Source organism: Hyla sarda, chromosome 1 (assembly GCF_029499605.1).
Source record: "Hyla sarda isolate aHylSar1 chromosome 1, aHylSar1.hap1, whole genome shotgun sequence".
In the NCBI taxonomy this organism is placed as follows: domain Eukaryota; kingdom Metazoa; phylum Chordata; class Amphibia; order Anura; family Hylidae; genus Hyla; species Hyla sarda.
Genome location: NC_079189.1, coordinates 239,848,459 through 239,875,909, shown reverse-complemented (window position 1 = coordinate 239,875,909; position 27,451 = coordinate 239,848,459). Strand labels below are relative to the sequence as shown.

The 27,451-nt window shown below is 42.7% G+C and overlaps 1 protein-coding gene across 1 annotated transcript in view; it reads right to left on the bottom strand.

The window, feature by feature from the left end:
• UBXN8 (UBX domain protein 8) overlaps positions 1-26,720 on the bottom strand; it is a 68,224-nt gene extending 41,504 nt beyond the window's left edge. The window contains exons 1-2 of the mRNA XM_056569382.1: positions 26,575-26,720; positions 19,116-19,238 (exon numbers count right to left, since the gene is read on the bottom strand). Of these exons, the coding sequence (XP_056425357.1) occupies positions 19,116-19,238; positions 26,575-26,659 (208 nt within the window). The 5' untranslated portion in view covers positions 26,660-26,720. The remainder of the gene's footprint in view (positions 1-19,115; positions 19,239-26,574) is intronic.
• Between the last annotated feature and the right edge of the window lie 731 nt (positions 26,721-27,451).

The window sequence follows — 27,451 nt, the reverse complement described above, 5'->3', positions numbered from 1 at the left end:
ACAGGCGTATGCATACACCCTACGTCCTTAAGGACTCGGGATTCAGGGCGTATACATTCGCCCTACGTCCTGAACAAGTTAAACAACATGAAGGGATTTTAGAAGATAATAATTTGATGCCATCTGCTCAAGCATGGCACCGTACTTCATGTGCTATAGCTAAAGAATGCAGAGACAAAAAGGGTAAAGGGACTGTGTATTTGTATTAAAAAGATAAAGACATATCACCGCCCTATAATGATGGTGTTCCTAACTGTTGGGTGTGTCCCCATTGTGGTCAGCAAAACCTGCCCTCAGCAAAAACCTGTGTTTCCTGTGGCCAAGCCCGGCCTTTAACCCCTTAAGGACGCAGGGTTTTTCAGTGTTTTCCTCCTTCCCTTTTAAAAATCATAACCCTTTCAATTTTCCACCTAAAAATCCATATTATGGCTTATTTTTTTGCATCAGCAATTCTACTTTGCAGTGACATTAGTCATTTTACCCAAAAATTCATGGCGAAATGGAAAAAAAAAAATCATTGTGGGACAAAATCGAAGAAAAAACACCATTTTGTAACTTTTGGGGGCTTCCGTTTCTACGCAGTGCATATTTCGGTAAAAATGCCACCTTATCATTATTCTGTAGGTCCATACAGTTAAAATGGTACCCTACTTATATAGGTTTCATTTTGTCGTACTTCTGGAAAAAATCATAACTACATGCAGGAAAATGTATACGTTTAAAAATGTCCTCTTCTGACCCCTATAACTTTTTATGAGGGCTAATTTTTTGCGCCGTGATCTGAAGTTTTTATCGGTGCAATTTTTGTTTTGATCGGACTTTTTATTAATTTTTTAATGGTATAAAAAGTGACCAAAAATATGCTTTTTTGGACTTTGGAATTTTTTTACGTGTACGCCATTGACCGAGCGGTTTAATTAACGATATATTTTTATAGTTCAGACATTTACGCATGCGGCGATACCACATGTTTATTTTTATCTACACTTATTTTTTTTATGGGAAAAGGAGGGTGATTCAAACTTTTGTTAGGGAAGGTATTAAATGACCTTTATTAACACTTTTTTTTAAACTTTTTTTTTGCAGTGTTATAGTTCCCATAGGGACCTATAACACTGCACACACTGATCTCTTATGCTGATCACTGGCGTGTATTTCACCACGGCTGTCCCGAACAGCCGGGATACTTTCACTTAAGATGCGGCGGTCAGCTTTGATCGCCACGTCTGAAGGGTTAATACAGGGCATCACTGCGATCGGTGATGTCTTTATTAGCTGCGGGTCCTGGCCGTTGATAGCCGCCGGGACCGACCCGATATGACGCAGGGTCACTACGTGACCCCGCGGCATATCGCGGGAGCCGACGGAGGAAGTAAATATACGTCCTTCGTCGTTAAGGGGTTAAATGCTCCACCTTGTACTATCACAGCCCCTCCCTATACTCCAAAAATGGACCCCACCCAAAATGCACCCGCCCCACTATATCCCATTCTACCTCCTTCTAGTGGTAGCCATGTTGCTGCACCAACTTGCCCTGCTGTCAGCCATCTTGGTCTACCCGGAGGTACTGCCTCACCCACTTCCTCTGCTGTCAGCCATCTTGGCTCATCCAATCTACCTACTCCCTCTAATGGATCCTCATCCAGTACACCCAAACAGGCCTTGCCAGTTGCCGGAAGGTTTCCAAATGGAACTTCCTCTAGCAGCCATCCTAGTGCTCAAGCACTTCACCTTTTTCCAGTTATGACTCAGGATGGGAGTTACTTTGTACTGCGGACCAAGTCACCAGCCTATATCCACACAATTGAATGTTGGTACGCACCAAGAACTCGGAGTTCTCCAGCCCAAGGTAAACCCCATTCATGGTTTCATTCTCCTATCAATGATGATCATCATCAGTCTTCTATCAATGATCATCATCATAAGTCTCCTATCAATGAGCATCATCATCATCAGTCCCCAGGAAAGATACCACTTTCACCTGTTAATACAATCACACCCACTGTGGTGCAATTTCATGAGCCTCCCAATACCTCCAACAGTAACATGTACCAAACCATTCAACCGGCCCTTGAAACAAAGATCTGGAATAACACCTTACTCCGGGTTGGCAATGGTTCCTTTGAAACCCAGCGAGTGCAAGCCATAGTTAACCCTGCAAATACATATCTTCAACATAATGATGGCCTTGCTGCTGACCTAGTGCATGCAGGGGAGGTCTAGCATACAGTATGACTCTGATGTGTTGGTAATACAAAAAGGGCCCATTTCCACCTCCCAACTGGTCATTACAGGTTCTGGGACACTGCCTTGCAACATGATTATACATGTTGTTGGTCCCAGATATTCCTCTGACCAACATGATGCCTGCATGAGGCAGCTTCAGTCCGCAATACATTGCATTCTTGATTTTGCTGCAAAGAAATAAATTTCCACTTTGGCCATTCCACCCATCAATTCTGGTCTCTTCGGATTTCCTCTTGATATCTGTGCCAATGTAATAGTGTCGAGTATTAAACATCACCAGCCAATACCAACATTGCAAGAAATCAGTCTTATCTCTAAAACATACAAAACAGTCCAAGCTCTGGTGAATGCTGTCAACTTGTTCAATCAGCCTAACCTCTTGGGTAAACACCCAATGCCACATGATGATACAGATGACCTCTGCCTCTCAGGAACGTACGGAATCAGCTGAAAAGTTTTTCTCCAGACTACTTAATCTGTTCCAGGATCAAGGTTATGACCTGGGAACCAAATTCCATAAGACACTCTTCATTAGCACCTTTGTTACTGGCCTCCATGATGCTACCAAGAAAAGGCTTACGGAAACTAGGTCTGAATATGCGGAACTTGAACCCAAACAGCTCTTACTCATTGTCAAAGTTATTGAAAAACAAACTGAAGCTGCACCTCCTAAGTAACGCTCGGATGTGGCAGTCTGTCAAGATGCACCAACAATGTTTAATGCTGCAGCGTAATACCCGGTTCAGAACTATGTCCCTCAGTCCCAAACCATTCCTGCTCAGTACCATGTTTTGAATTATGTCCCTCGAAGAACACCCGTCAGAAACATCACCTGCTACAGATGTGGTAAACCTGGACATGTCGAGCGAAACTGCAGATCCAGACTTGCTCCTTGCAACTATCGAATGGATTCAGCCACTGCAAGGCCAATGATGTCACAAGACCGTTATAATATGGACCAACAACAATCTGGACCTCACCCTGGACACTCACACCACTCCAGGATTAATCAACAATGGACATCCGACAACAGAATAACTCCACAGAATCCAGCTAATCATGCCCCATGTAGAAATTATCAAGAATCTGGATCTGAGCATAATCCTCGCTCCTCCTACTATTCAGACTTTCAGCAACTACTTTATCGTCCTCTATAGGACAATGGCAAGCCTGTGCCCACACTGATCTCTCAAGTACATACTTATACTGACTTTACTAAATCAGGACCAACCTCTTTTGTAAATCTTACAGTTAGTGGCAAAACTCTTCCTTTTCTAGTGGACACAGGTGCAGCCAGATCTGTAATATGCTCCAAAGACCTATCATGTACTTCCCTTATCACCTCTGATCGCCTTGTGTGGGCTAATAGCGCGCGACAACGATCCTTGTGCCACGCGCTATTAACCCTTTAGTTGATCGCCGCATCTAAAAATGAAAGTAAACGCTTCTCGGCAGCTCAGTCGGGCTGATCGGGACATCGCGATAAAATCGCAATGTCCCGATAAGCTAGGACGCGAGCGGAGACCCCCTTTACCTTGCTCCGTCGCGTCCGATCGGTGTTTGATTGCTCCAATCCTGAGCTACAGGCTTGAGCAATCGAGCCCCTATCTCGCTGATGCATGCAAAGCTATGGCTTTGCAGGGATCAGGGTAAAAGATCAGTGTGTGCAGTGCTATAGCCCCCTATGGGAGCTATAACACTGCAAAAAAAAAGTGAAAAAAAAACCCTAAAAATTTAACCCCTTCTCTAATAGAAGTCGCCCCCCTTTGCCCATAAAAAAAAAAAAACTGTATAAATAAAAATAAACATATGTGGTATCGCCGCGTGCGTAAATGTCCGAACTATAAAAATATTGTTGAACCGCACAGTCAATGGCGTACGCGCAAAAAAATTCCAAAGACCAAAATAGCGTATTTTTGGTCACCCCTTTATATCATGAAAAAATGAATAAAAAGCGATCAAGAAGTCTGATAAATGAAATAAAAATGGCACCGATAAAAACTTTAGAACACGGCGCAAAAAACGAGTCCTCATACCGGCCCGTACGCGGAAAAATTTAAAAGTTATAGGGGTTAGATGATGAGAAATTTTAACATATACATTTTTCTGCATGTAGTTATGATTTTTTTCTGAAGTACTTCAATATCCAACCCATATAAGTAGGGTATCATTTTAACCTTATGGACCTACAGAATAAAGATAAGGTGTTATTTTTATCAAAAAATGCACTGCGTAGAAACGGAAGCCCGCAAAAGTTAAAAAAGGACATTTTTTTCTTCAATTTTGTAGCACAATGAAATTTTTTTCCGTTTCGCCGTGGATTTTTTTTGTAAAATTACTAATGTCACTGCAAAGAAGAATTGGTGGCACAAAAAATAAGCCATCATATGGAAATTTTATGCGTAAAATTGAAAGAGTTATGATTTTTAGAAGGTGATGAGGAAAAATTGAAAATGCAAAAACAGAAAAACCCTGCGTCCTTAAGGGGTTAAAATTGCCTAAACAAGTGGCGATCGTCAAAGTGCATGGAACATTGGACTCTGAGGAAGCTAAAGGCAATTTCTTGGCAGACCAAGCAGCTAAGGAAGAGGAAGCAGGGGGAATATGTGGTGTCAAGAAAACGGAAGAAAGAATCAGAAGAGGAAAATGAAAACCCTGGACTCAAGACACTGAAACAGTTCCAGACTCAAGCCTTAGACAAGGAAAAGAGTATGTGGGAGAAAATGGGAGCTGAGCTCAGTGAATCGGACGGCCTATGGAGAAAAGCAAAGAAGATTTGTCTTCCCCAAGCACTTTACCCGGGGGTGACTCAATGGGCTCATGGAGTCACCCACAGAGGAAAAAAACAAATGATCACTTCTATCAATAAAATCTACCTTTGGAAAAGGGTGGGAGCAGACCTCGGACTCCATATCATCCCCAGAGCAGTGGGAAAGTTGAAAGACTAAATGGCACCCTAAAGAACAAAATCCTAAAACCAGCACTGTCCCTTCCATGGCCAGAAGTGCTGCCCATAGCTTTGTACTCTGTTAGAACCCCTCCCCCCCCCCCCCCCCCCCCCGACAGCCAACAGGTCTAACCCCATATGAGACACTTTTTGAGGGGTCCCTAAGCTAGTATGTTACTATTCTCAGCACCTTAGTGCAGGAGATGAATGATAGTCTGGTAAAGTTTGTTATCACACTATGTAATGACATGAGAGTAACACATGCTGTAGTTTATTCTTCCATTTCAGATCCAGACGCTGAACCTGGAAGTCACAATCTGCAGCCCGGAGAGTTTGTCCTCATGAAAAGAGACGTGAGGGGGCCGCTGGAACCTAGATTCGAAGGCCCTTACCAGGTTCTACTGACAACTCAGACCTCGGTGAAACTGGAAGGAAAATCAACATGGATACATGCCTCGCACTGAAAGGGGGTGCCTACACCATGTTCCTGATACATATTCTTTTTTGTGTAAGTGGAGTGCAAACCCAGCAACCCAATTTGACTCCACGCCACTACTGGGCCAACTTGGCAATGACCCAAGGGTTGTATCCCACTTTTTGGTATAACTCTTCCAGTGCCCGAGTGGCTACCTTTGAATTTGACTATTGTGACATAGTGAATTTTCCCAAGGTGCCAAAAACAATGTCTTATGTATGGAGATAACAATTCAATATACATATGTGTGACTGATGACTACTAGGGGAACAAATGTGACTATTGGCAAGCAGTGGGATGGAACACAGGGACTGACTGGGACTATAGACCACAGAGTGCCAATAGAAGAAAAGACAATACCTGCAAGTCTCTACTCCAGAGAATGACACTTATTAAATCGGGCTCCTGTAGCAGAAAAGGGAAAGGTAAATTTATGGGAAATTTTCCCAAAGGGTATTGTTCTGAATACAGTAAACTAAGTGGACCACAGATACAAAATCTGGTTTACTCCTTAGGTGACATCCATTGGATCTGTAGCGACATGAAAATCTGAGCACGACTAAAGGGTGATTGGATGGGTGAATGTGCACTAGACAAAGTTTTAATGCCTCTGCACATAATCCCAGATCAGGAGTATGAGGCCAAATTAGTTAAATCAGTTGATACTCAAAGTAGGAGGAAGATGAAGGCCCCTGGAGGCAGTCTAGATCCACATGTGTACTTCGATGCTATTGGAGTCCCAAGGGGGGTACCTGATGAGTTTAAAGCAAGAGACCAGGTAAAAGCAGGGTTTGAATACATTTTTCCTATGATCACTGCCAGCAAAAATGATGAATGGATAAACTACATATATTACAATCAACAAAGGTTTGTAAATTATACAAGGGATACCCTTAAAGGATTAGCTGAACAGTTAGAATCCACTTCTACCATGACTTTCCAGATAGAATGGCCCTAGATATGATATTGGCAGAGAAAGGAGGGGTATGTAAAATGATGGGTGAGACTTGCTGCACTTACATACCAGGTAACACTGGTCCAAATGATAAGGTTATAAAGTCCATAAAGAAACTGGAGGATTTGTCTGTAGAATTGAAGAAAAATTCAAGGATAAGTGACCCCTGGGATCAATATTTCACATGGTTAGGAGACTGTAAAAAATGGTTTCTCCAAATTGTTATCACATCAGTGGTTTTCATTGCAATAATAACAATTGGATGTTGAATAGTACCCTGTGTAAAGAAAACAGTAACCTCCACTGTAGAGGTGGCAATTCCAACAGGGGTAATGTATGTGGATATTGAACCTACTATTTCAGCTTATCTGAACCTAATCGGTACATCAGACCCAAGCATGACTGAGAGAATTCCCCCCATGAGAACAACTATCCTGTATGCCAATGGCACAAGGGCAAACCCAGCAGAGTAGGGCTAATATAGGAGTCTCAGGTGAAGGATCAGTCTGGGTACAAAGGGGGGTGGTTCATAAGGAGCCACTAGTCTCAAACCAGTGAAGCATCCCATACCTTTTTTCCACCAGAACCTGAGACTATTAGGAGGAATATATTCTAGGGAAATATGTCATGTACGTTTAACATATCTTTAGGGGGGAATTGTTGAAATTGATTAAAATGATTCTGATGACTGATTAATATATTAACCCCTTAAGGACTCAGCGTTTTTCCGTTTTCATTTTTTCCTCATCACTTTCTAAAAATCATAACGCTTTCAATTTTGCACATAAAATTCCATATGATGGCTTATTTTTTCTACTTTGCAGTGACAGTCATTTTACCCAAAAATCCACGGCGAAATGGAAAAAAATTCATTGTGTGACAAAACTGAAGAAAAAATTTCATTTTGTAACTTTTGGGGGCTTCCGTTTCTACGCAGTACATTTTTCGGTAAAAATAACACCTTATCTTTATTCTGTAGGTCCATATGGTTAAAGTGATACCCTACTTATGTGGATTGGATATTGTAGTACTTCGGAAAAAAATCATAACTACATGCAGGAAAATGTATACGTTTAAAATTGTCATCTTCTTACTCCTTTAACTTTTTTATTTTTCCGCGTACGGGCCGGTATGAGGGCTCATTTTTTGCACCATGTTCTGAAGTTTTTATCGGTATTATTTTTGCATTGATCAGACTTTTTGATCGCTTTTTATTCATTTTTTTATGTTATACAAAGTGACCAAAAATACGCTATCTTGGATTTTGGAATTTTTTTGCACATACGCCATTGACCGTGCGGTTTAATTAATGATATATTTTTTTATAGTTCATTTTTTTATAGTTCATTTACGCGGCGTTACCACATGCTTATTTTTATTTACACAGTTTTTTTTTTTTTATGGGAAAAGGGGGGGGGGGGGGTGATTCAAACTTATTAGGGAAGGGGTTAAATGACCTTTGTTAACTTTTTTTTTGCAGTGCCATAGCTCCCATAGGGGGCTAGAACACTGCACACACTGATCTCTTATACTAATCCCTGCAAAGCCATAGCTTTGCATGGATCAGCGAGATAGGGGTTCGATTGCTCAAGCCTGTAGCTCAGGTTTGGAGCAATCAAACCCAGATCAGTTGCGACGGAGCAAGGTAAGGGGACCTCCGCTCGCGTCCTAGCTGATCAGGACATCGAGATTTTATTGCGATAGTCCCGATCAGCCCGATTGAGCTGCCGGGAAGCGTTTACTTTCATTTTCAGCACGGCGATCAACTTTGATCGCTGCGTCTGAAGGGTTAATAGCGCGCGGCACAATGATCGGTGCAGTGCGCTATTAGCCCAGGGTCCTGCTATGAATAGCAGCCGGGACCGACCCGGTGTGACGCGGGATCACGGCGTGACCCCGTTTTAAACACCGGAACCGGGCAAAGGTCGTACAGGTACGCCCTGCGTTCTTAAGAGGTTAATACTTATATGCCATTGCTAATGCTGCAGAAAGATATTTGTTACCTACCCTTAACTTATATATCAGCTTTCTATTTGCTTATAACTATGATGAGGACCTTGGGATGAGGTCAGAAGAAGTAAGATAAGAAGGGGCTGAAAGTTGGGAGACAAAATATTTGAAGAGATATAGACTGTGCAGAAGGACAGAGAAATCCGGAATTTTCTGGCAGAAGAGTGAGAGGGCAACATAAGTGAACTATGGCCAAGAAAGAAATGAATGCTTAAAGGGGTATTCCAGGCAAAACCTTTTTTTATATATATCAACTGGCTCCGGAAAGTTAAACAGATTTGTAAATTACTTCTATTAAAAATCTTAATCCTTCCAATAGTTATTAGCTTCTGAAGTTTTCTGTCTAACTGCTCAATGATGATGTCACATCCCGGGAGCTGTGCATGATGGGAGAATATCCCCATAGGAACTGCACAGCTCCCGGGACGTGAGTCATCAGAGAGCAGTTAGACAGAAAACAACAACTCACCTTCAGAAGCTAATAACTATTGGAAGGATTAAGATTTTTTAATTGAAGTAATTTACAAATCTGTTTAACTTTCCGGAGCCAGTTGGTATATAAAAAAAAAGTTTTGGCCCGGAATACCCCTTTAAATATGCTAATATATATACAGACGCAATACTCAAATAACCAATCAAAATATAACGATGATTTTGCGGAGATAACTAACCTCCCCTTTTTGTCAAATGTAAAAACCAATGTACTTCCGTGTAATAAACAGAACTCACAGAACTCTCAGAACTCTTTGGGACAGCTCCTGAGCTTTCTGCTGAGAGAGTTTTATACCAACTTTTTGTCTGGTGTATATTTCTTGTGTCAACACTCAGCAGTATACAGCGGCAGTCACGCACATTTAAAGGTCTAAACTGCAGCCAGCCTTGACAAGGTCATAATATTTTTTACATAGAATTGTCTTTCCTGAACAACCATAACTTAAAGCATACCTGTCTGATCACAGAAAAACAATGAGAGAGATTTATCAAATAGAATAGAAATAGAAAGATTGCATGTAATGGAATAAATAATATAACAAATAAAAAAAAACTGATGTAAATAATTTCCTTCCCTGAAAGTTTAAATCACCTTTTCATATTTTTCAAATAAAATAACATGAACAAAAATATACAAACACATGTGGTATTGTGGTATTGCTGCATGCAGAAATGTCCAAACTATTAATCCCTTAACCCCTTAAGGACACATGACGTACTGGAACGTCATGTGTCCGCTCCCGCGTCATAGCGGGTCGGGCCCGGCCTCTAACAACGTTGAACGCCGCATCTAAAGCGAAATTGAAACCATGCCGATTAGCTCAGTGGGCTGTTCGGGATAGCCGGAGGGTCCCTACCTGCCTCCTCGCTGTCCGATCGCCGAATGACTGCTCAGTGCCTGAGATCCAGGCATGAGCAGTCAAGTAGCAGAATCATCGATCACTGGTTTCCTATGAGAAACCAGTGATCAATGTAAAAGATCAGCGTGTGCAGTGTTATAGGTCCCTATGGGAGCTATAACACTGCAAAAAAAAAAAAGTGAAAAAAAAAGTGAATAAAGATCATTTAATCCCTCCTCTATTCAAAGTTTGAATCACCCCCCTTTTCCCATAAAAAAAAAAAACTGTGTAAATATGGTATAGCCGCTTGTGGAAATGTCCGAATTATAAAAATATATCGTTAATTAAACGGCTCGGTCAATGGCGTACGCGCAATAAAATTCCAAAGTCCAAAATAGTGCATTTTTGGTCACTTTTTATATCATGAAAAAAATGAATAAAAAGCGATCAATAAGTCCTATCAATGCAAAAATGGTACCATTAAAAACTTCAGATCAGAGCAAAAAATGAGCCCTCATACCGCCCCATACGCGGAACAATGAAAAAGTTATAGGGGTCAGAAATGACAATTTTAAACATATTAATTTTCCTGCATGAAGTTATGACAAAAGAAGTACGACAAAATCAAACCTATATAAGTAGGGTATCATTTTAATTGTATGAACCTACAGAATAAAGATAAGGTGTAATTTTTACCGAAAAATGTACTACGTAGAAACGAAAGCCCCCAAAAGTTACAAAACAGCGTTTTTTCTTCAATTTTGTCTCACAATGATTTTTTTTCCGTTTCACCGTAGATTTTTGGGCAAAATGACTGACGTCATTACAAAGTAGAATTGGTGGCGCATAAAATAAGCAATCATATGGATTTTTAGGTGCAAAATTTAAAGAGTTATGATTTTTTAAAGGCAAGGAGCAAAAAACGAAAATGCAAAAACGGAAAACCCCCCGGTCCTTAAGGGGTTGAGGACCAAGCCCATTTTCACCTTAAAGAGGCACTGTCATTGTTAAAAACTTTTCATATATTGCAGGACTCATTATACTATGACATTTCACAATATACACCTGTTAAAATTTTTTTACATTTTCACCTGAAATTCAAGCTCAAAATAGCCGCCACTAGGGGTCGCCTGTCTTTTAGCCAGACAGACTAGTCTAGATTTTACAGCATACTGGATACCGGCCGTAAAGCATACCGGTATCCAGTATAGGAGATTTCTATTGAATGTATGCAAAACTACAGATAAAGGATGTGTGGACATGCTGGGAGCTGTAGTTTTACAACAGCTGGAGGCAACACTGCTCTAACACAGTTATTTACAAACACTGCAGCTTCAGTTGTTACTAAACTACATCTCCTAGCAAGCTGAAATAGTCAAAGCTTTCTCGGACTCCTGAATGACAAAGAAGTTGATCAGACATTCAGGAGTCTGTGAAAGATGAATGACACACATAGTGACAGCTATGCTGATTAGCATCCAGCTTTACTAGAAGAAGATAAAACAGATAGAACATGTATTCATAAAAATGCTGTACTTTTATCTAAAAAATCCTTGCACTAATTTTATAAAGATCTATTCTTATATTTATACATTTTATCCTGTTATGAATTCACCATAATGTCTTCTAATTACTGCAGGCAAGCTCCAAGTATCTTCCTCTGACACATGACACAGCATAAAACCAGAGAGGAAAGGGTTACAGAGTAGAAAGTACTGATTGGCTGACTGCCCAGGCTTGCTCCTGTGAGGGAGACAGACTGACACGCCCCCTCCAGCCTGCACAATGAAAAAGTAACTCACCAGCAGATAAATGCTTATATCTCTGGATATATAGGTCCGAGACGCTTAAAAATTATATGCACATGATCAGGATTGGGTCCTGAGTAACATATCACTTTTTTTCTGCACTATGACAGGTAGGCTTTAAGGACCAGACCGATTTTATTTTTGCATTTTAGTTTTTTCCTCCTCGCCTTCTAAAATCCATAACTCTTTCATATTTCCATCTACAGACCCATATAAGGGCTTGTTTTTTGCATGACCAATTGTATTTTGTAATGAAACCTCAAATTTTACCATAAAATGTACGGCGAACCCAAACAAATATTTTTTTAGGGAGAAAATTTTTATGAAAACCACAATGGCTAGATACTTTTATATTTTTGTACCGCGTAAAAAAAAATCTAAAACTTTTTGTACAAAATCAGTAATCTAAAATCACCCTATTTTGACCACCTATAACTTTTCAATTTTTCCGTATATAGGGCGGTATGAGGGCAAATTTTTTTGCGCCGTCATTTTGAATAAAATGTGACAAAAAAGCTGCATTTTTGGACTTAAATTTTTTTTTTTTTACGTTTACACAATTCACCGTATGGGATCATTAACATTATATTTTGATAGTTCGGACGCACGCGGCGATACCAAATATGCTTCTAAACAAAAATTATGCTTTTTTTTCACAAATTTTTCGAATTTTTTATTTTTTACATTTTTCAACTTTTTTTTTTTACACTGCGCAGTGACGCCTGTGCGCAGCGACGAACCTGACGTCACGGCGTAGCGGCGTCTATGCAGCGTACTAGGCCGGAGCCTGCCCGGAGTGGAGAAGAGGACCCCCGGAGAAGAAGGACAGCCCGGACCAGTTCACCCTCCACCCGGAATGCCACCGGACACTACAGGATGGATGGCCCGGACCATCCCCATTACGGGTAAGTTTAATTTTTTTTTATTGACTCGGAGGGTAGGGGAGGGGCCCGACCGGTATAGCAGTATGGGCAAAAATCCATACCGGTATACCGCCCAGCACTACGGGGGGCGGTCGCGGTGCGGCAGATCGGGGGGACGGTCGCGGTGCGGGGGGCATTATCGGCAAGGTAATTGCCGATACCGATAATGCCCAAAATCGTGATAATCGGCCGATAATATTGGCCATACCGATAGTCGGTCGATCCCTAGTAAGCACAAAGGAGTACTAGTTCCACCCTAATTAACTGGACTATGTCCATGACTGTACTTCAGCTTGGAGAATGATGCTGCTGCAGCCAGACAGGATTATGTTCTGAATGGTATGGGGACCCCTAGTGGTCTTGTATATAAGCCATGATTTTTATAAAAAGGAAATATAATTTTCTAATGAAGTATATTAGAAAGGTTAATGTTTTGCCAAGATGTACAACATATAAAAAAGTTTTTGAATCTGACAATGTCCATTGAAGGGATTAGATACCATGTTCAACAAATAAAGCCACAGACAGTCTGTATAGGTAAAATGCAAATGTCTGAAAGATCAACTTAAAGGGGTATTCCAGGAATTTTTTTTTATTTGACTGTGCTACAGGGGCTGTAAAGTTACTGTAGTTCATAATATAGTGTTGAAGTAGATTTTTCCTTCAGGACCTAGTGGATATCTGTTCCCGTCTGACACCAATTACTATCTGATGCATGCATCGAAGTGAATAACAAACTGACACGATCTGTTCAGGTTATTGGGGGAGTAAATTTTCAATTATTTTATATATATATTCTTTGGTTATATATATATTTTTTTTAACCCCTTAAGGACCAAGGTCCTGCTCTTCTGATATAACGCGGGGTTACACAGTAACCCCACGTCATATCACGGCGGGCCTGGCGTCACAGTGAAGCCGGGCACGCCTCTAATAGCGCGCAGCGCCGATCGCGGCGCCGCACGCTATTAACCTTTAGCCGCACGCTCAGAGCTGAGCCGCGCGGCAAAAAGCAAAACCGAAAGTGGCCGGCTAGCTCAGTCGGGCTGTTCGGGATAGCCGCGGCTTATCGCTAATAAACAGCTGACAGGACAGCGGGAGGGCCCCTACCTGCCTCCTCGCTGTCCGATCGCCGAATGACTGCTCAGTGCCTGAGATTCAGGCATGAGCAGTCATGCGGCAGAATTGTTGATCACTGGTTTCTTATGAGAAACCAATGATCAATGATGAAGATCAGTGTGTGCAGTGTTATAGGTCCCTATGGAAGCTATAACACTGCAAAAAAAAAAGTGAAAAAAAAAGTGAATAAAGATCATTTAACTCCTCCCCTATTAAAAGTTTGAATCACCCCCCTTTTCCAATAAAAAAAACAGTGTAAATAAAAATAAAAATAAACATATATGGTATCACCGCGTGCGGAAATGTCTGAATTATAAAAATATATCATTAATTAAACCGCTCGGTCAATGGCGTGTGCGCAAAAAAAATTCAAAAGTCCAAAATAGTGCATTTTTGGTAACTTTTTATATCATTTAAAAATGATCAATAAGTCCTATCAATGCAAAAATGGTACCGTTAAAAACTTCAGATCACGGCGCAAAAAATTAGCCCTCATACCGCCCCATACACGGAAAAATAAAAAAGTTATAGGGGTCAGAAGATGACAATTTTAAACGTATTAATTTTCCTGCATGTAATTATGATTTTTTCCAGAAGTACGACAAAATCAAACCTATATAAGTAGGGTATCATTTTAATCGTATGGACCTACAGAATAAAGATAAGTTGTCATTTTTACCGAAAAATTTTTACCGAAAAATGTACTACGTAGAAACGGAAGCCCCCAAAATTTACAAAATGGCGTATTTTTTTTCAATTTTGTCACACAATGATTTTTTTTTCTGTTTCACCGTAGATTTTTGGGCAAAATGACTGACGTCATTACAAAGTAGTATTGGTGGCGCAAAAAATAAGCCATCATATGGATTTTTAGGTGCAAAATTGAAAGAGTTATGATTTTTTTAAAGGCAAGGAGCAAAAAAAGAAAATGCAAAAACGGAAACCCCCCCGGTCCTTGAGGGGTTAAACAATTTTTATGTCCCCATAGGGTATAGCATTGCATAGCATTGATCAGTATTATCAGCGATCTTCTGCTCTGGTCTGCTCGTTCGCAGACCAGAGCAGAAGACCTCAGGAGACGGCTGGAGGCAGGTGAGGTGACCTCCAGCCGCCATGCGGGATGATTGGATCCCCACGGCAGCGCTGCGGGCAATCCGATCATCCATTTTAAGTGCCGTACTGCCGAAGATACCGTGATCTGTATTGATCACGGCATCTGAGGGGTTAATGGCAGACATCAGCGAGGACCTGCCGTGCATCACGCGAGCACCGGCCCGATACTCGCAGTAATTACATAGCATAAATGAACGTCATGGTGCGCTAAGTACCATGGCACCATGATGTACATTTATGTCCATTGTCATTAAGGGGTTAAAGGGGTATTCCAGGTATTTATTTTATTTGACTATGCTACAGGGGCAGTAAAGTTAGTGTAGTTCATAATATAGTGTCTGTTAGGCTGGGCGGTATACCGTTTCATGCCGAATACCGAAATTTTTGTGCTGCACGATATGAATTTTCCTATACCGCAATACCAGTTGGGCCCCTCCCCCTTGGGAATGAATGAATTATCAGCCCGCTGCGCTGTCCCCACATCGGGGAACTAATCATATGTGACCTGCGAGCGCTGTTCTGCTTCCCCCAAATCATGTTACCCGCCAGCGCTGTTCTGCTCCCCTCAAATCATGTTACCTGCCAGCGCTGTTCTGCTCCCCCCCAATTAATTATCAGCCCAGCGGGGCTGCCCACACTGCCCTCCTCCTCTTTGTTGCGGCCGCCGGTGCTGGAACTCTATACTGTACGCCAGTGGTCTCCAACCTGCGGACCTCCAGTTGTTGCAAAACTACAACTCCCAGCATGTCCGGACAGCCAACGGCTGTCCTGGCATGCTGGGAGTTGTAGTTTTGCAACAGCTGGAGGTCCACAGGTTGGAGAGCACTGCTGTATGCTGTATCCCTATGCCCGGGCTGCAAAAGATAAAGAAAATAAAACTTTAACTTACCTACGTCGGCCTCACGCTGTTCCTGGTGACTGGAATGTCTGAGAGCTGCCAGCCTATCACCGGCCACAGCGATGTCCCGCCCCGGCCAGTGATAGGCTGCGCCCACTGTCATGTAAGAAGCCGGCTCCTTACATGACAGTGGGCTCAGCCTAACACTGGCCGGGCGGGACATCGGCCGGTGATAGGCTGATGGCTCTCAGACGTTCCCGTCCCAAACGAAAGGCCAACGTAGGCAAGTTAAAGTTTATTTTCTTTATCTTTTGCAGCCCGGGCACAGGGATACAGTAATGTATAGAATTCCAGCGCCGGTGGCCGCACCAAACAGGAGGAGGGCAGTGCTTGCGGGTGACATATGTGAGTAGTACCCCGCTGGGCTGATAATTAATTGGGGGGGGGGGGAGCAGAACAGCGCTGGCGGGTAACATGATTTGGGGGGGGGGGGGGGGGGGAGTAGAACAGCGCTGGCCTGTAATATGATTTGGGGGGGAGCAGAACAGCGCTGGCGGGTAACATGATTGGGGGGGTGAAAGAAATACCGTTATATACCGTGGAACCGCCATAAGTGACAAAAATACCGTGATACACATATTTGGTCATACCGCCCAGCTCTAGTGTCTGTATCTGTGACAATTTTCTCACAACTCTTCTGTGATTTTCACCCCAATATTTATTTTCAACAGCATACAAAATGACTGTTGTCTCAGATTTTTCCCAGGCTGCAATGCGGCCGAGTCAGCTAATGACAGGGAGCCTGTCTGCTTCAGTGTGTGGAGTGATCGCTTGGTGAAAGAGATATCAAACTGCAACTAATGCAACACCTGTAGGCACCCTGATTGAAAACCACAGGTCTTTTGAATGGATGCAGCTCATTTATGTTTCAATGGGTGGGGTGGCTGATGTGTGGAAGGGGGGAAAATGGAATTATAGGATTTGTAATAAAAAAAAAAAAAAGAAACATCAAACAAGAAATACCAGTTCACAAAAAAATAGCCACAGTGTTATGGTGGACTAACAAAGCCATTTAGCCCCAAGACAAGTGCAGATCCTTCCTAAACATGTCCATTACTGTCTGCCAGGTACGTACTAAAATCACCTTATGGTGGATAGCGCCTTTAAATAGCACCACATTTGTCATAGTATAAAAAAAATAAAAAAAACAGTCCTTAACCCCTAGAGGACACAGGCCATACATGTACACCTTGCGTGGTCTCCCCTTTAATAATCATACTCAGGAGCTGACCACATGTAATAGAGGATGGTCCTGGCAGTAACCCTTTAGACATTGCAATCAAAGTTGATTGTTGCGTCTAAAATGTCAAAAATAAAATTAAAATAATCCTGGCTGCTCAGCGTGGCTGATTGGGACGCTGTTTCCTGATCACCTGAGAGGATGTCAGGAGGGCCCTTACCTGACTCCTTGCCATCTGATCTGTGCTCCAATGCTCCAGTCAGCCATCGCAGGCTGGAGCAATGAAGCGCCGATAACACTGATCAATGCTGTGCTATGGCATAGCATTGAACAGAGTATGCAATCTAAGAATTGCATGTAATAGTCCCCTATGGGGACAAAAAAATAATGTAAATTTTTTTTTAATTTTAATAAATGTGAATTAACCCCTTCTCTATTAAAAGTTTGAAACACCCCCTTTCTCATTAAAAAATAAAACAAATGATGTAAATAAACATATGTAGTATCGCCGCATATGTTAATATCTGAACTATAAAAATATAGTGTTAATTAAAACACACCTTCAATGGTGTATACGTAAAAAAATACCAAAGCCCTCACACTTTCCTGTCTTCCCCTCACACTTCCCTATTAAAAGTTTGAATCACCCCCTTTCCTATTAAAAAAGAAAACAAATGATGTATACAAACAAACCTATGTATTATCGCCGCGTGTGTAAATATCCCAACTATAAAAATATAATGTTAATAACACCACACCGTCAATGGCGTATATGTAAAAAAAACACCAAAGCCCTCACACTTCCCTGTATTCCCCTCACATTTCCTTTTTAAAAGTTTGAATCGCCCCCCTTTTCCCATAAAAAACTATAAAAAAAAATAATATAATCAAAATCTGGCACAAAACTTTAGTTTTTGAATAGGATTTCTATTACTGTACTATTTTTAATAAAATAAGTATGCTTAAAATGATTGCTGTATTCTGACCCCCTATACCTTAACTATTTTAATGTATACAGTGCTGTATGAGTGCTCATTTTTATTTGTGTGCTGTGATCTGTACTTTTAATCGGTACCACTTTTGCTTATATGTGACTTTTGATCATCTTTTTTCTAAAAAAAATGTTGTGATGTGACCAAAAATCAGCAATTTTGTCTTTGGTTTTGCTTTGCGTTTAGGTCGTTCACCATATGGGATCAATAATGTCATATTTTAATAATTCAGGCAATTCCGCAAGCGGCGTTACCAAATATTTTTATCTTATCAGAAAGGGGGGGACGGACGGACAATTTAATCATTTATTAGGAGAGGGGTTTATTTTTACTTATTTTACTCTTTCTAAGGCCACATAACGGGACTATTATAAGCAATCATTAAATTGCTATCACTGTTCAGTTATAGGCCATAGCATAGCACTTATCACTGATATCAGTGCTCTGCTAGTACATTCTGCCTGAGGCAGACTATATTAGCACAGCAGTGATCAGGCAACATGGAGGTAGTAGCAGACCTTGAATCACATTTTACCTTACTGACTCCCAACCTAACCTCTCTTCCTCCTCACCTTCCTAGGCCAATGATGTTTTATTTTTCCACTGACTAAAGCCATAAAAGGGCTTTTTTTTGGTTATACTTTTTAATACCCTTTATTGTACAATATAATTTATTATAAAGCCAGTAAAAATATTGCAGGGCAAGATTTCTTTAAAAAAAATTGAATTGTGCAATTTTATGGGGCAATTATTTTTTATTCTTAGTTCACCATACAGTAAAATTGACATGCTAAATATATAATTTGGGTCAGTACAATTCCAACAGTACCAAATGTGAAAAATCTTTGTTTTATTTTACTTTGTTGTTTTATTCTTCCACCATGGAGGGTTTATTTATTTTGTGCCATGATCTGTAATTTTCAATGCATAAAAGTTGTAATCAGCTTATGAATTACGAGTTGTCTTGTTGCTGACTGATCATTGGCCCTTTCACATGGGCCGATTATTATGAACAAGCGTTCGTAAAAAAAAAAAAATAATAATTCGCCTGTCCTTGTGAAAGGGCCTTTAGTGAAGGTTACTAACTATCCTGCATGTAAACATGCTTTGTTCTTACCTGCTTGAGAGCTGCCAGCGAGATGAATAGTAGTAAAATAAGGAGCAACCACAGAAACAATAAACGTCATAAGAGCTAGGATTAAGATAAATCTCCCCATCCAGAAAGCAATCTCTTTCAAACCTGAAAAGGAAAAAAAAAAGTGACAAACATTTTAGTAATTTGTACAGACGTGTTTTAACACCCTTTAAGCTCAAGAGTCATCGATTCACAATGTGAGCCGAACAGAACCATCAATACCATTCCAATCTGTATGAAAGGAAACCTGTAAGCACTGCAGGCAGGATTTGCTGAAAACATCCTTTCATAATCTCCAGCCTGTTCTTTGATCGTTCATTATAGGTGCCTATTTATAGCTTTTAATTCTTAAGAGAGAACTCCCCAAAACTGGTCAGTATGACATAATGAACTGCCCAAGCTGACTATACTATACCCCTTCCCTACAGAGAGGTGTTAAAGAGAACGCCAGTGGTCTGGATAGAAGAAGATGTGAGGTAAATATGTCTGGACAGCTCTTATGTGCTATTCGGAATTATGAAGGCTGCTACGCTATTCAATACAGCATAAAAAACATATGCATAAGGATACATTTACAGGTGCATTCTGGTACATTTTCTGCTGATGATTTAAGAAAATCAGCAGCAGAAAATTTGAAGATTTGCAAATGTGACCCTAAGGGTCAGTTCACATGGGCAGTAAATCTGCAGCAAAAATAAAGATGTATGTTCACAGTGGATATTTGCTGATATTCTGTGGACCCATTGTCCAATGGTAGCAAAATCTGCTGCAGAAAATCTGCAGGAAATCCGCCCGTGTGAACAGACCTTTAGGCAACCTTCACATGGCAGAAAATCTGCTTATCTGCATGAATTCTGCATCCGCATTGGTTCAGTGCAGAATTCTGAAGTGTTTAAAGGGGTACTACCATGCTGACAACTTATCCCCTATCTAAAGGACAGGGGATAAGTTGCCTGATCACGCAGGGTCCCGCCGCTGGAAACCCCCACGATCTCGCACGCAGCACCCTGCTCTCATCAGGCCCCGGAGCGAACATCACTCCGGGTCTGATGACTGCCAATCACGGGGCCGGAGCATCGTGACGTCAAAGCTCCGTTCCCATGTGACGTCACGCTCCGCCCCCTATATGTAAGTCTATGGCAGGGGGCGAGAAAGCTGTCTCGCCCCCTGCCATAGACTTGCATTGAGGGGCGGAGCGTGACGTCACACAGGGGCGGAGCTGTGACGTCACGATCACCGGCCCCGTCATCAGACCCGGAGCGGATGTTCGCTCCGGGCCTAATGAGAGCAGGGTGCTGCATGCGAGATCGCGGGGGTCCGCACGATCAGGCAACTTATCCCCTATCCTTTAGATAGGGGATAAGTTGTCAGCACGGTAGTACCCCTTTAAAGATGTGGAATCGATGCGGAATTCCACGCAGAAAATTCATAAAGAATTCCGCACGGAATTTCCACCATGTAAACCTGGCCTAATATATTTGCAGAGTGTCTGTCCGGAAAAAAAAGGGGAACATTCCACAAATAGTGGGTGCCAGCACAAGGACACTAGGACTGCTTGGAAATGCACCATCTTTATAGATGGCAATGTATTTTTGAGCGGATACCCGCAATGAATTAACAAGGTTGGAATCAGGATTTCCACCGCGGATGTTTCAGCCACAGAACTTCTGCTGGGTGCACAATGCAGCAGATTCCTAGAAAACATTGGTAATCTGCTGTAACGGAATGTTTCTGCTGGAGTTCACTGATGTGTAAACATGGCCTAAATCTGGATTTCTCCTTGGCAGCTTGTTTTTTGAACACTGCAACTGTAGTTTTTGATGCAAAGCCAAAAGTGGATCCAGCAGGAAGATGAAGTAGAAGTCCTTCCCTTATATTTCCCATTTATTTTGAAGTCACTTCTGACTTTTGCTCACAAACTGCAGTGGCAAGTGAGAAATCAAGTTAGGGTAACGATGACATGTTGATAAATTCACTGCCGGGAAATTCTCTGCAAATTTTGTTACCATTTACTTCAATGGGTCCACAGCACAGAAAATCCTTGAACAAGAAAAAGATTTTGTGCAAATAAAAAGTTAATTTACATATAACAATGGCACAACAGAATACTCAGGCTGAAGAGTGGAGGATAGGGGCATACATATGTGTTATATGGAGTGAAAAACAAGGGGCCATATGTTGAGTCATAATCATATGATCCCACAATAACCTAGGTGTATAAAAAAAGGTAATATATGTTATACATGAACTAGCAGTGGGTTTCCACAAATATGTACACAAGTACCACCATACAAGAATAATGACAGGGTGAATGACCACACAAATCCTGGCCAGTACTGGAGAGACCTCAAAAGGGAAAAAAACAAGTTGGAGAAAATCATGCACCCTAGAGAACAATGCTTCTTACCTCCTACCACAAAAGTGTTTTGCAATGTGGCTTCATCAGGGGAATGTCAACCATATCTAGGTGTCAGTATATATATATATATATATATATATACATATATAGGGGTTCTGCTCCAGTCACCTAACGCCGCACTCCAGGTCAGTCACACACATGTAGTACTCACACTGAAATACTCTCCATACTGACATCATTCAAACGTGACCAGCTATATATGTCCTTTATCTACTCACTATGGGGGAGATTTATGAAAACCTGTCCAGAGGAAAAGTTGCAGAGTTGTCCATAGCAACCAATCAGATCGCTTCTTTCATTTTTAACAAGTCCTCTGCAAAATGAAAGAAGCGGTCTGATTATGGGCAACTCAGCAACTTTTCCTCTGGACAGGTTTTGATAACTCTCCCCCTATATGTTCCCCTCTAATGTTATATAACGTTTTTGCAAATCAACAATTCATTTGTTTGTTGCTATGTGAATATACGACCTCTATCTCACTACATTCCGCTATACACATGCACACTTAGTGACTGCGGCTGCAGCCGAGTCACAGTGAACATTAGACCTCCACTTCCCGTTTTTTGTGCGCAGCTTTCTCAGCTGCGCCCGGCGAATGCATTATGCGCCGCTAAGTGGTGGTGGTCCCGTTTGAATGATGTCAGTATGGAGAGTATTTCCCACATGTCAGTGTGAGTACTACATGTGTGTGATTGACCTGGAGTGTGGAGTTAGGTGACTGGAGCAGAACCCCTATATATATATATATATACATACACACACACACACACACACACACACACTGACATCTAGATATGGTTGACATTCCCCTGATGAAGCCACATTGCAAAACACTTTTGGGGTAGGAGGTAAGAGGCATTGTTCTCTAGGGCGCATGATTTTCTCCAACTTGTTTTTTTCCCTTTTGAGGTCTCTCCAGTACTGGCCAGGATTTGTGTGGTCATTCACCCTGTCATTATTCTTGTACAGCTAGTTCATGTATAACATATATTACCTTTTTTTATACACCTAGGTTATTGTGGGATCATATGATTATGACTCAACATATGGCCCCTTGTTTTTCACTCCATATAACACATATGTATGCCCCTATCCTCCACTCTTCAGCCTGAGTATTCTGTTGTGCCATTGTTATATGTATTTATGTTTTTATCATGGTTGTAATTCAATAAAATTTACATTTTATTTGCACAAAATCTTTTTCTTGTTCAATATGGTCTAATTTTTGGTATGGATCATTTTGGTGACCATATGACATTAAGCATCAGATCACCATTTAACCTATAGGGTAATTAGCACAGAAAATCTGCAGTGGTGACAGATTTGCAGATTTCCAGCAGCTCTATTAATGTAAATGGTAGCAAAACCTCCAGCGGATAACAACATGTGAAAGAACTCGAAGGCTGCCTCTCCATTTGGCAGTTCTTGTTTTTAGGAAACTGCCACTGCAGTCTGAGCCAAAACCAACATTGGATCCAAAATTTGCGTCTTTATATTTATCATCCTTTTGAATCCACTTTATGGCTTTGTGCGAAATAAAAAATAAAAAAACTGCCACAAAAAGCTGTGTGTAAAGGTATATTCACAAGTAGGGATCGACCGATTATCGGTTTGGCCGATATCATCGGCCGATATTCACAATTTTGGGCATTATCGGTATTGGCAATTACCTTGCCCATATGCCGATAATGCCCCGCCCTACCGACCCGGCCAGAGACCGCCACCACCGCCCCATTGCCTCCCCCTTCCCAGGTTTTATAATTACCTGTTCCCAGGGCCCGGGGTCCGCGCTACTTCTGGCTCCTGAGATGTCCTGCGCGCTGCGCAGCGCAATGACTAGTAACATCCTCAACGCGACGTCACTGTCAGTGCACACAGTGACAACTCAGGACGCCACCAGAGCCAGAAGTAGCGCGGACCCCGGGAACAGGTAATTATAAAACCGGGGATGGGGGAGGCAATGGGGCAGCAGCGGCGGTGGTTGGACTAGGGAGGACCCCAGGACAGGCAGGGGGAGAGAAGCGGGTGGCGGCGGCGGTCTCTGGCCCCGCAAAAGCCGCTGCAGTTTATTGATTTTAAGCGCCCGCTTTAAATCACTGATCTGCAGCGGCTTCTGCGGGGCCGGGTGGGGGCGGATAACCGATAACTTATACCATAATATCGGTATAAGCTATCGGCCTGAAAGGTGACAGATTATCGGTATCGGCCCTAAAAAAAAATCGATATTGGTCGATTCCCTACTCACAAGTACTAAAAGGACTACGATGACTGCAACTAAAACAAGTGCAATGTTACTGCCCAAACTGATGTCAATGGGAGTAGGGTAAAAACTAGGGATCGACCGATAATCGGTATGGCCGATATTATCGGCCGATAATCATGATTTTGGGCATTATCGGTATCGGCAATTACCTTGCCGATAATGCCCCACCCCCCGCACCGCCCCCCCACCCCCCCCCCCTGCCCCATTGCCTCCCCCATCCCCGGGTTTATAATTACCTGTTCCCGGGGCCCACGCTACTTCTGGCTCCTGCTGCGTCCTGCGTTACGCTGTGCGCAATGACGAGTGATGGGGGAGGCAATGGGGCCGGGGTGGTGCGGTGGGGGGTGCGGCGCGGTGGGGCGGTAGGGGGCGCGGAGCGGCGTCGGTGATAGGACTCAGGACCCCCGGACAGGCAGGGGGAGAGAAGCGGGTGGCGGCCTATGGCACCGCAAAAGCCACTGAAGTGCATTGATTTTAAGGGCCCGCTTTAAATCAATGATCTGCAGCGGTGTCACGGGGGGATACATAGCCGGAATATCGGTAAGTTATCGGCTATCGGCCCTAACCTCCACCGATTATCGGTATCGGCCCTAAAAAAACGATATTGGCCGATCCCTAGTAAAAACACCAAAAAGTGACACCACTTCTTTTTCCCACACTACCTGTGTGGCAGAGAGAACTGCGGCACTTCAAACTTGTGAATGTATCCTTAAAGGGGTACTCTGCCCTTAGACATCTTAGACAGTGTCTGATCGCTGGGGAACCCCGCGATCTCCCTGCTGCACCCGAAGTTCTTTTAGAGCATCGGGTGCAGCGCCGGAGGCTTGTGACATCACAGCCATGCTCCCTCAATGCAAGTCTATGGGGGCGGGCGTGACAGCTGTCACGTCCTCTCCCATAGACTTGCAATGAGGAGGCATGTCCATGACATTACGAGCCTCCGCCCCGCATCACCAGTCATCTGGCACAGAGTGAAGTTCATAAGATAAGATGTCTAGGGGTGCAGTAGCCCTATAAAAGTGTGTAAACATTTATTTTTATTTTTTAAACAATGAGTGTCAGACAGTTACAACTGAAAGGCCTCCTGCCCACAGCAAAGCCATACATATGGTACCCTTATTGTGGTACAGCTTCCCAGGGAGAATACGTTTTGTACATACCATATTCAATGCATTTGTGCACCACAATTGTGACTGGTAAACCTGACTGGAAGTATATAATGCTGCTAGTTCAGCTCATTGGCCCCAGAATCTGGCCAGGAAATACAACAATACACCCGTGTTACGCTTGTGTGACTCCTTACATTAAGATAGGTACTCAGCTGGGGGTAAACATAGGGCAACTGGGGCAAAAAATCTATAAGAGCAAAGGGCAGTGGCACTTAAATGGGCACTGTCATGAAATCAAAAAATTGATATGTTGTAGTATTTAAGTACTACAATATATCTCTAATATACTTTAATTAAAAAAAGTGATTTTTAAACAGTTTAAAATCACTTTTTAAAATTCGGCCACTAGGGGTCGCCCTCCTAGCGGCCGAATTCATTGGGCAGTGACGTCACTAATGAATTTCGACTCGTTGAAGCCTGGCAACGAGTCGGAATTCATTCACTGCGGTGCTCGCTCCCGCCTGTCAATCAGACAGGCGGGAGCGAGCGCTTTGAATGAAGAGGATGTGCGCAGGCTCCCTGGCAGGCCCCGTTGGTTGTGGGGCGCAGCGGGGCCATCACGGTGTGCCTCCTGTTGTTTCCCCACTACAACTCCCAGCATGCCCAGACAGCCAATAGATGTCAGGGCAAGCTGGGAGTTGTAATGGGGAAACAGCTGGAGGGATGTTGAATAGGTGAACTAAGGGGGGGAGGGAGTTGAGCGGAGCGGCGCGGCCATCACGGTGTGCCTCCAGTTGTTTCCCCACTACAACTCCCAGCATGCCCTGACAGCCAGTAGATGTCAGGGCATGCTGGGAGTTGTAGTGGTGAAACAGCTGGAGGCACCCTGTTAGGAGAACTAAGGGCGGAAGTTGGCCCCCAGCAGGCATCAGAAACGTGGTGACTGCTGGGGAAGTCTGCCTGGTAGTGAGCACAATACCAGGCAGACTAAATGCCATTTTTAAAATAGTAAAAATAAAATAAAGGCAGGGAGGGTGTTAGGGATAGAAGGGCAATAGGCAGGGACAGGAAGAAAAAAACATGATGGTGGGAGCTACTCTTTAATGGGTGTCTGTGGGTCATGTGCTGTTACAGGAGGTTCTGGGCACCATAGCATGGCATATCATAAGAAGACTATTGGCAGTGACATCCAGGGCCTGCTGCATTGTTGTCTACCAAAAGTGACATTTCTGCTACATTATGGCTGTATAAGGTAACCATAAAGTTTCCCATATGATAATGCAATGCTTCCCAACCAGGGTGCCACCAGCTGTTGCAAAACTACAACTCCCAGCATGCCCGGACAGCCAACGGCTGTCCGGGCATGCCGGGAGTTGTAGTTTTCCAACAGCTGGAGGCACCCTGGTTGGGAAGCACTGTGATAATGAGTCAACACTGAGCCGCATGCACTACTATCCATTCCTCTATATGTGACACAAAACTGCAGACAGCGGCACAAACAGCAGTGTGAACACAGCCCGATGTAACATGATGAAGACGTATATGACAGATGCCTTTACTGTATCCGGGGAAGTAACGTAAGAGCACACAAAGGGTTAACACTCCTGGCCTCGCCTCATTGCCATACACCACACGGAGCCGGCAGTGTACCTAGCGGGTGACTCCTCAGGCACAGGAGGATGAAGAAGGACAAGAGTAGCAGCCATAACACGGGAGCTCGGCCCCTCGCTGCCATGTCTGGAGGAGGAAGCGTCCGCGCCCTGTGTGCACACGTGACCGGAAAAGCTCCGTGTACAGGTTTGGAGCGCCGCTAACATAATACCCATGATGCACCAGTACTCACTGCCCAATGACTGCGGGCGGAAGGTTACAAAGCAGTGTTTCCCAAAGAGAGTGTCTCCAGCTATTGCAAAACTTCAACTCCCAGGATGCCCAGCATGCTGGGAGTTGTAGTTTTTGGAACAGCTGGAGGCACTCTGTTTGGGAAACTCCGCTATAGGAAATGAGCCAAGCTCTTGCCATTTTCCTAGTTAGGGTTCGTTCACACTAGCGTTGTGCTCTGGTAAATAAAGTTTCGTCTGTTAGTTGAGCAGAAAACAAAAATAGTGCGTGTCCTATTTTTTTTTTCCCTCTCAACTCCAGTAAAATACTGGATCCCAGACGGACTCCATTCAGGTCAGGCTGGGTTCACAACACGTTTTTTGCAATACAGTTCCCGTATCAGATTTTTGATAAAAAAAAAGATTCCTCAAAACTGGACTAAACTATCAAAACGTGTGTACAAAGTTTAATCCATATACGGTTTTAAACTGTATACTGTTTGAAAAATGATGTTCGGATACATTTTTAACTTTACACTCCATTATGAATAAAGTTTCCCTTGTTTGATTGAAATTCCAAGAAAAAAACTTTGCAAAGTCAAAAAACGTATGGTGAAAACCAGATTGAACCGTATGCACATATGGTTCTGTATGGTTTATATTTACTCCCATGTTAAAAAAAGTATACCTTTCAATACGGTTTTTCA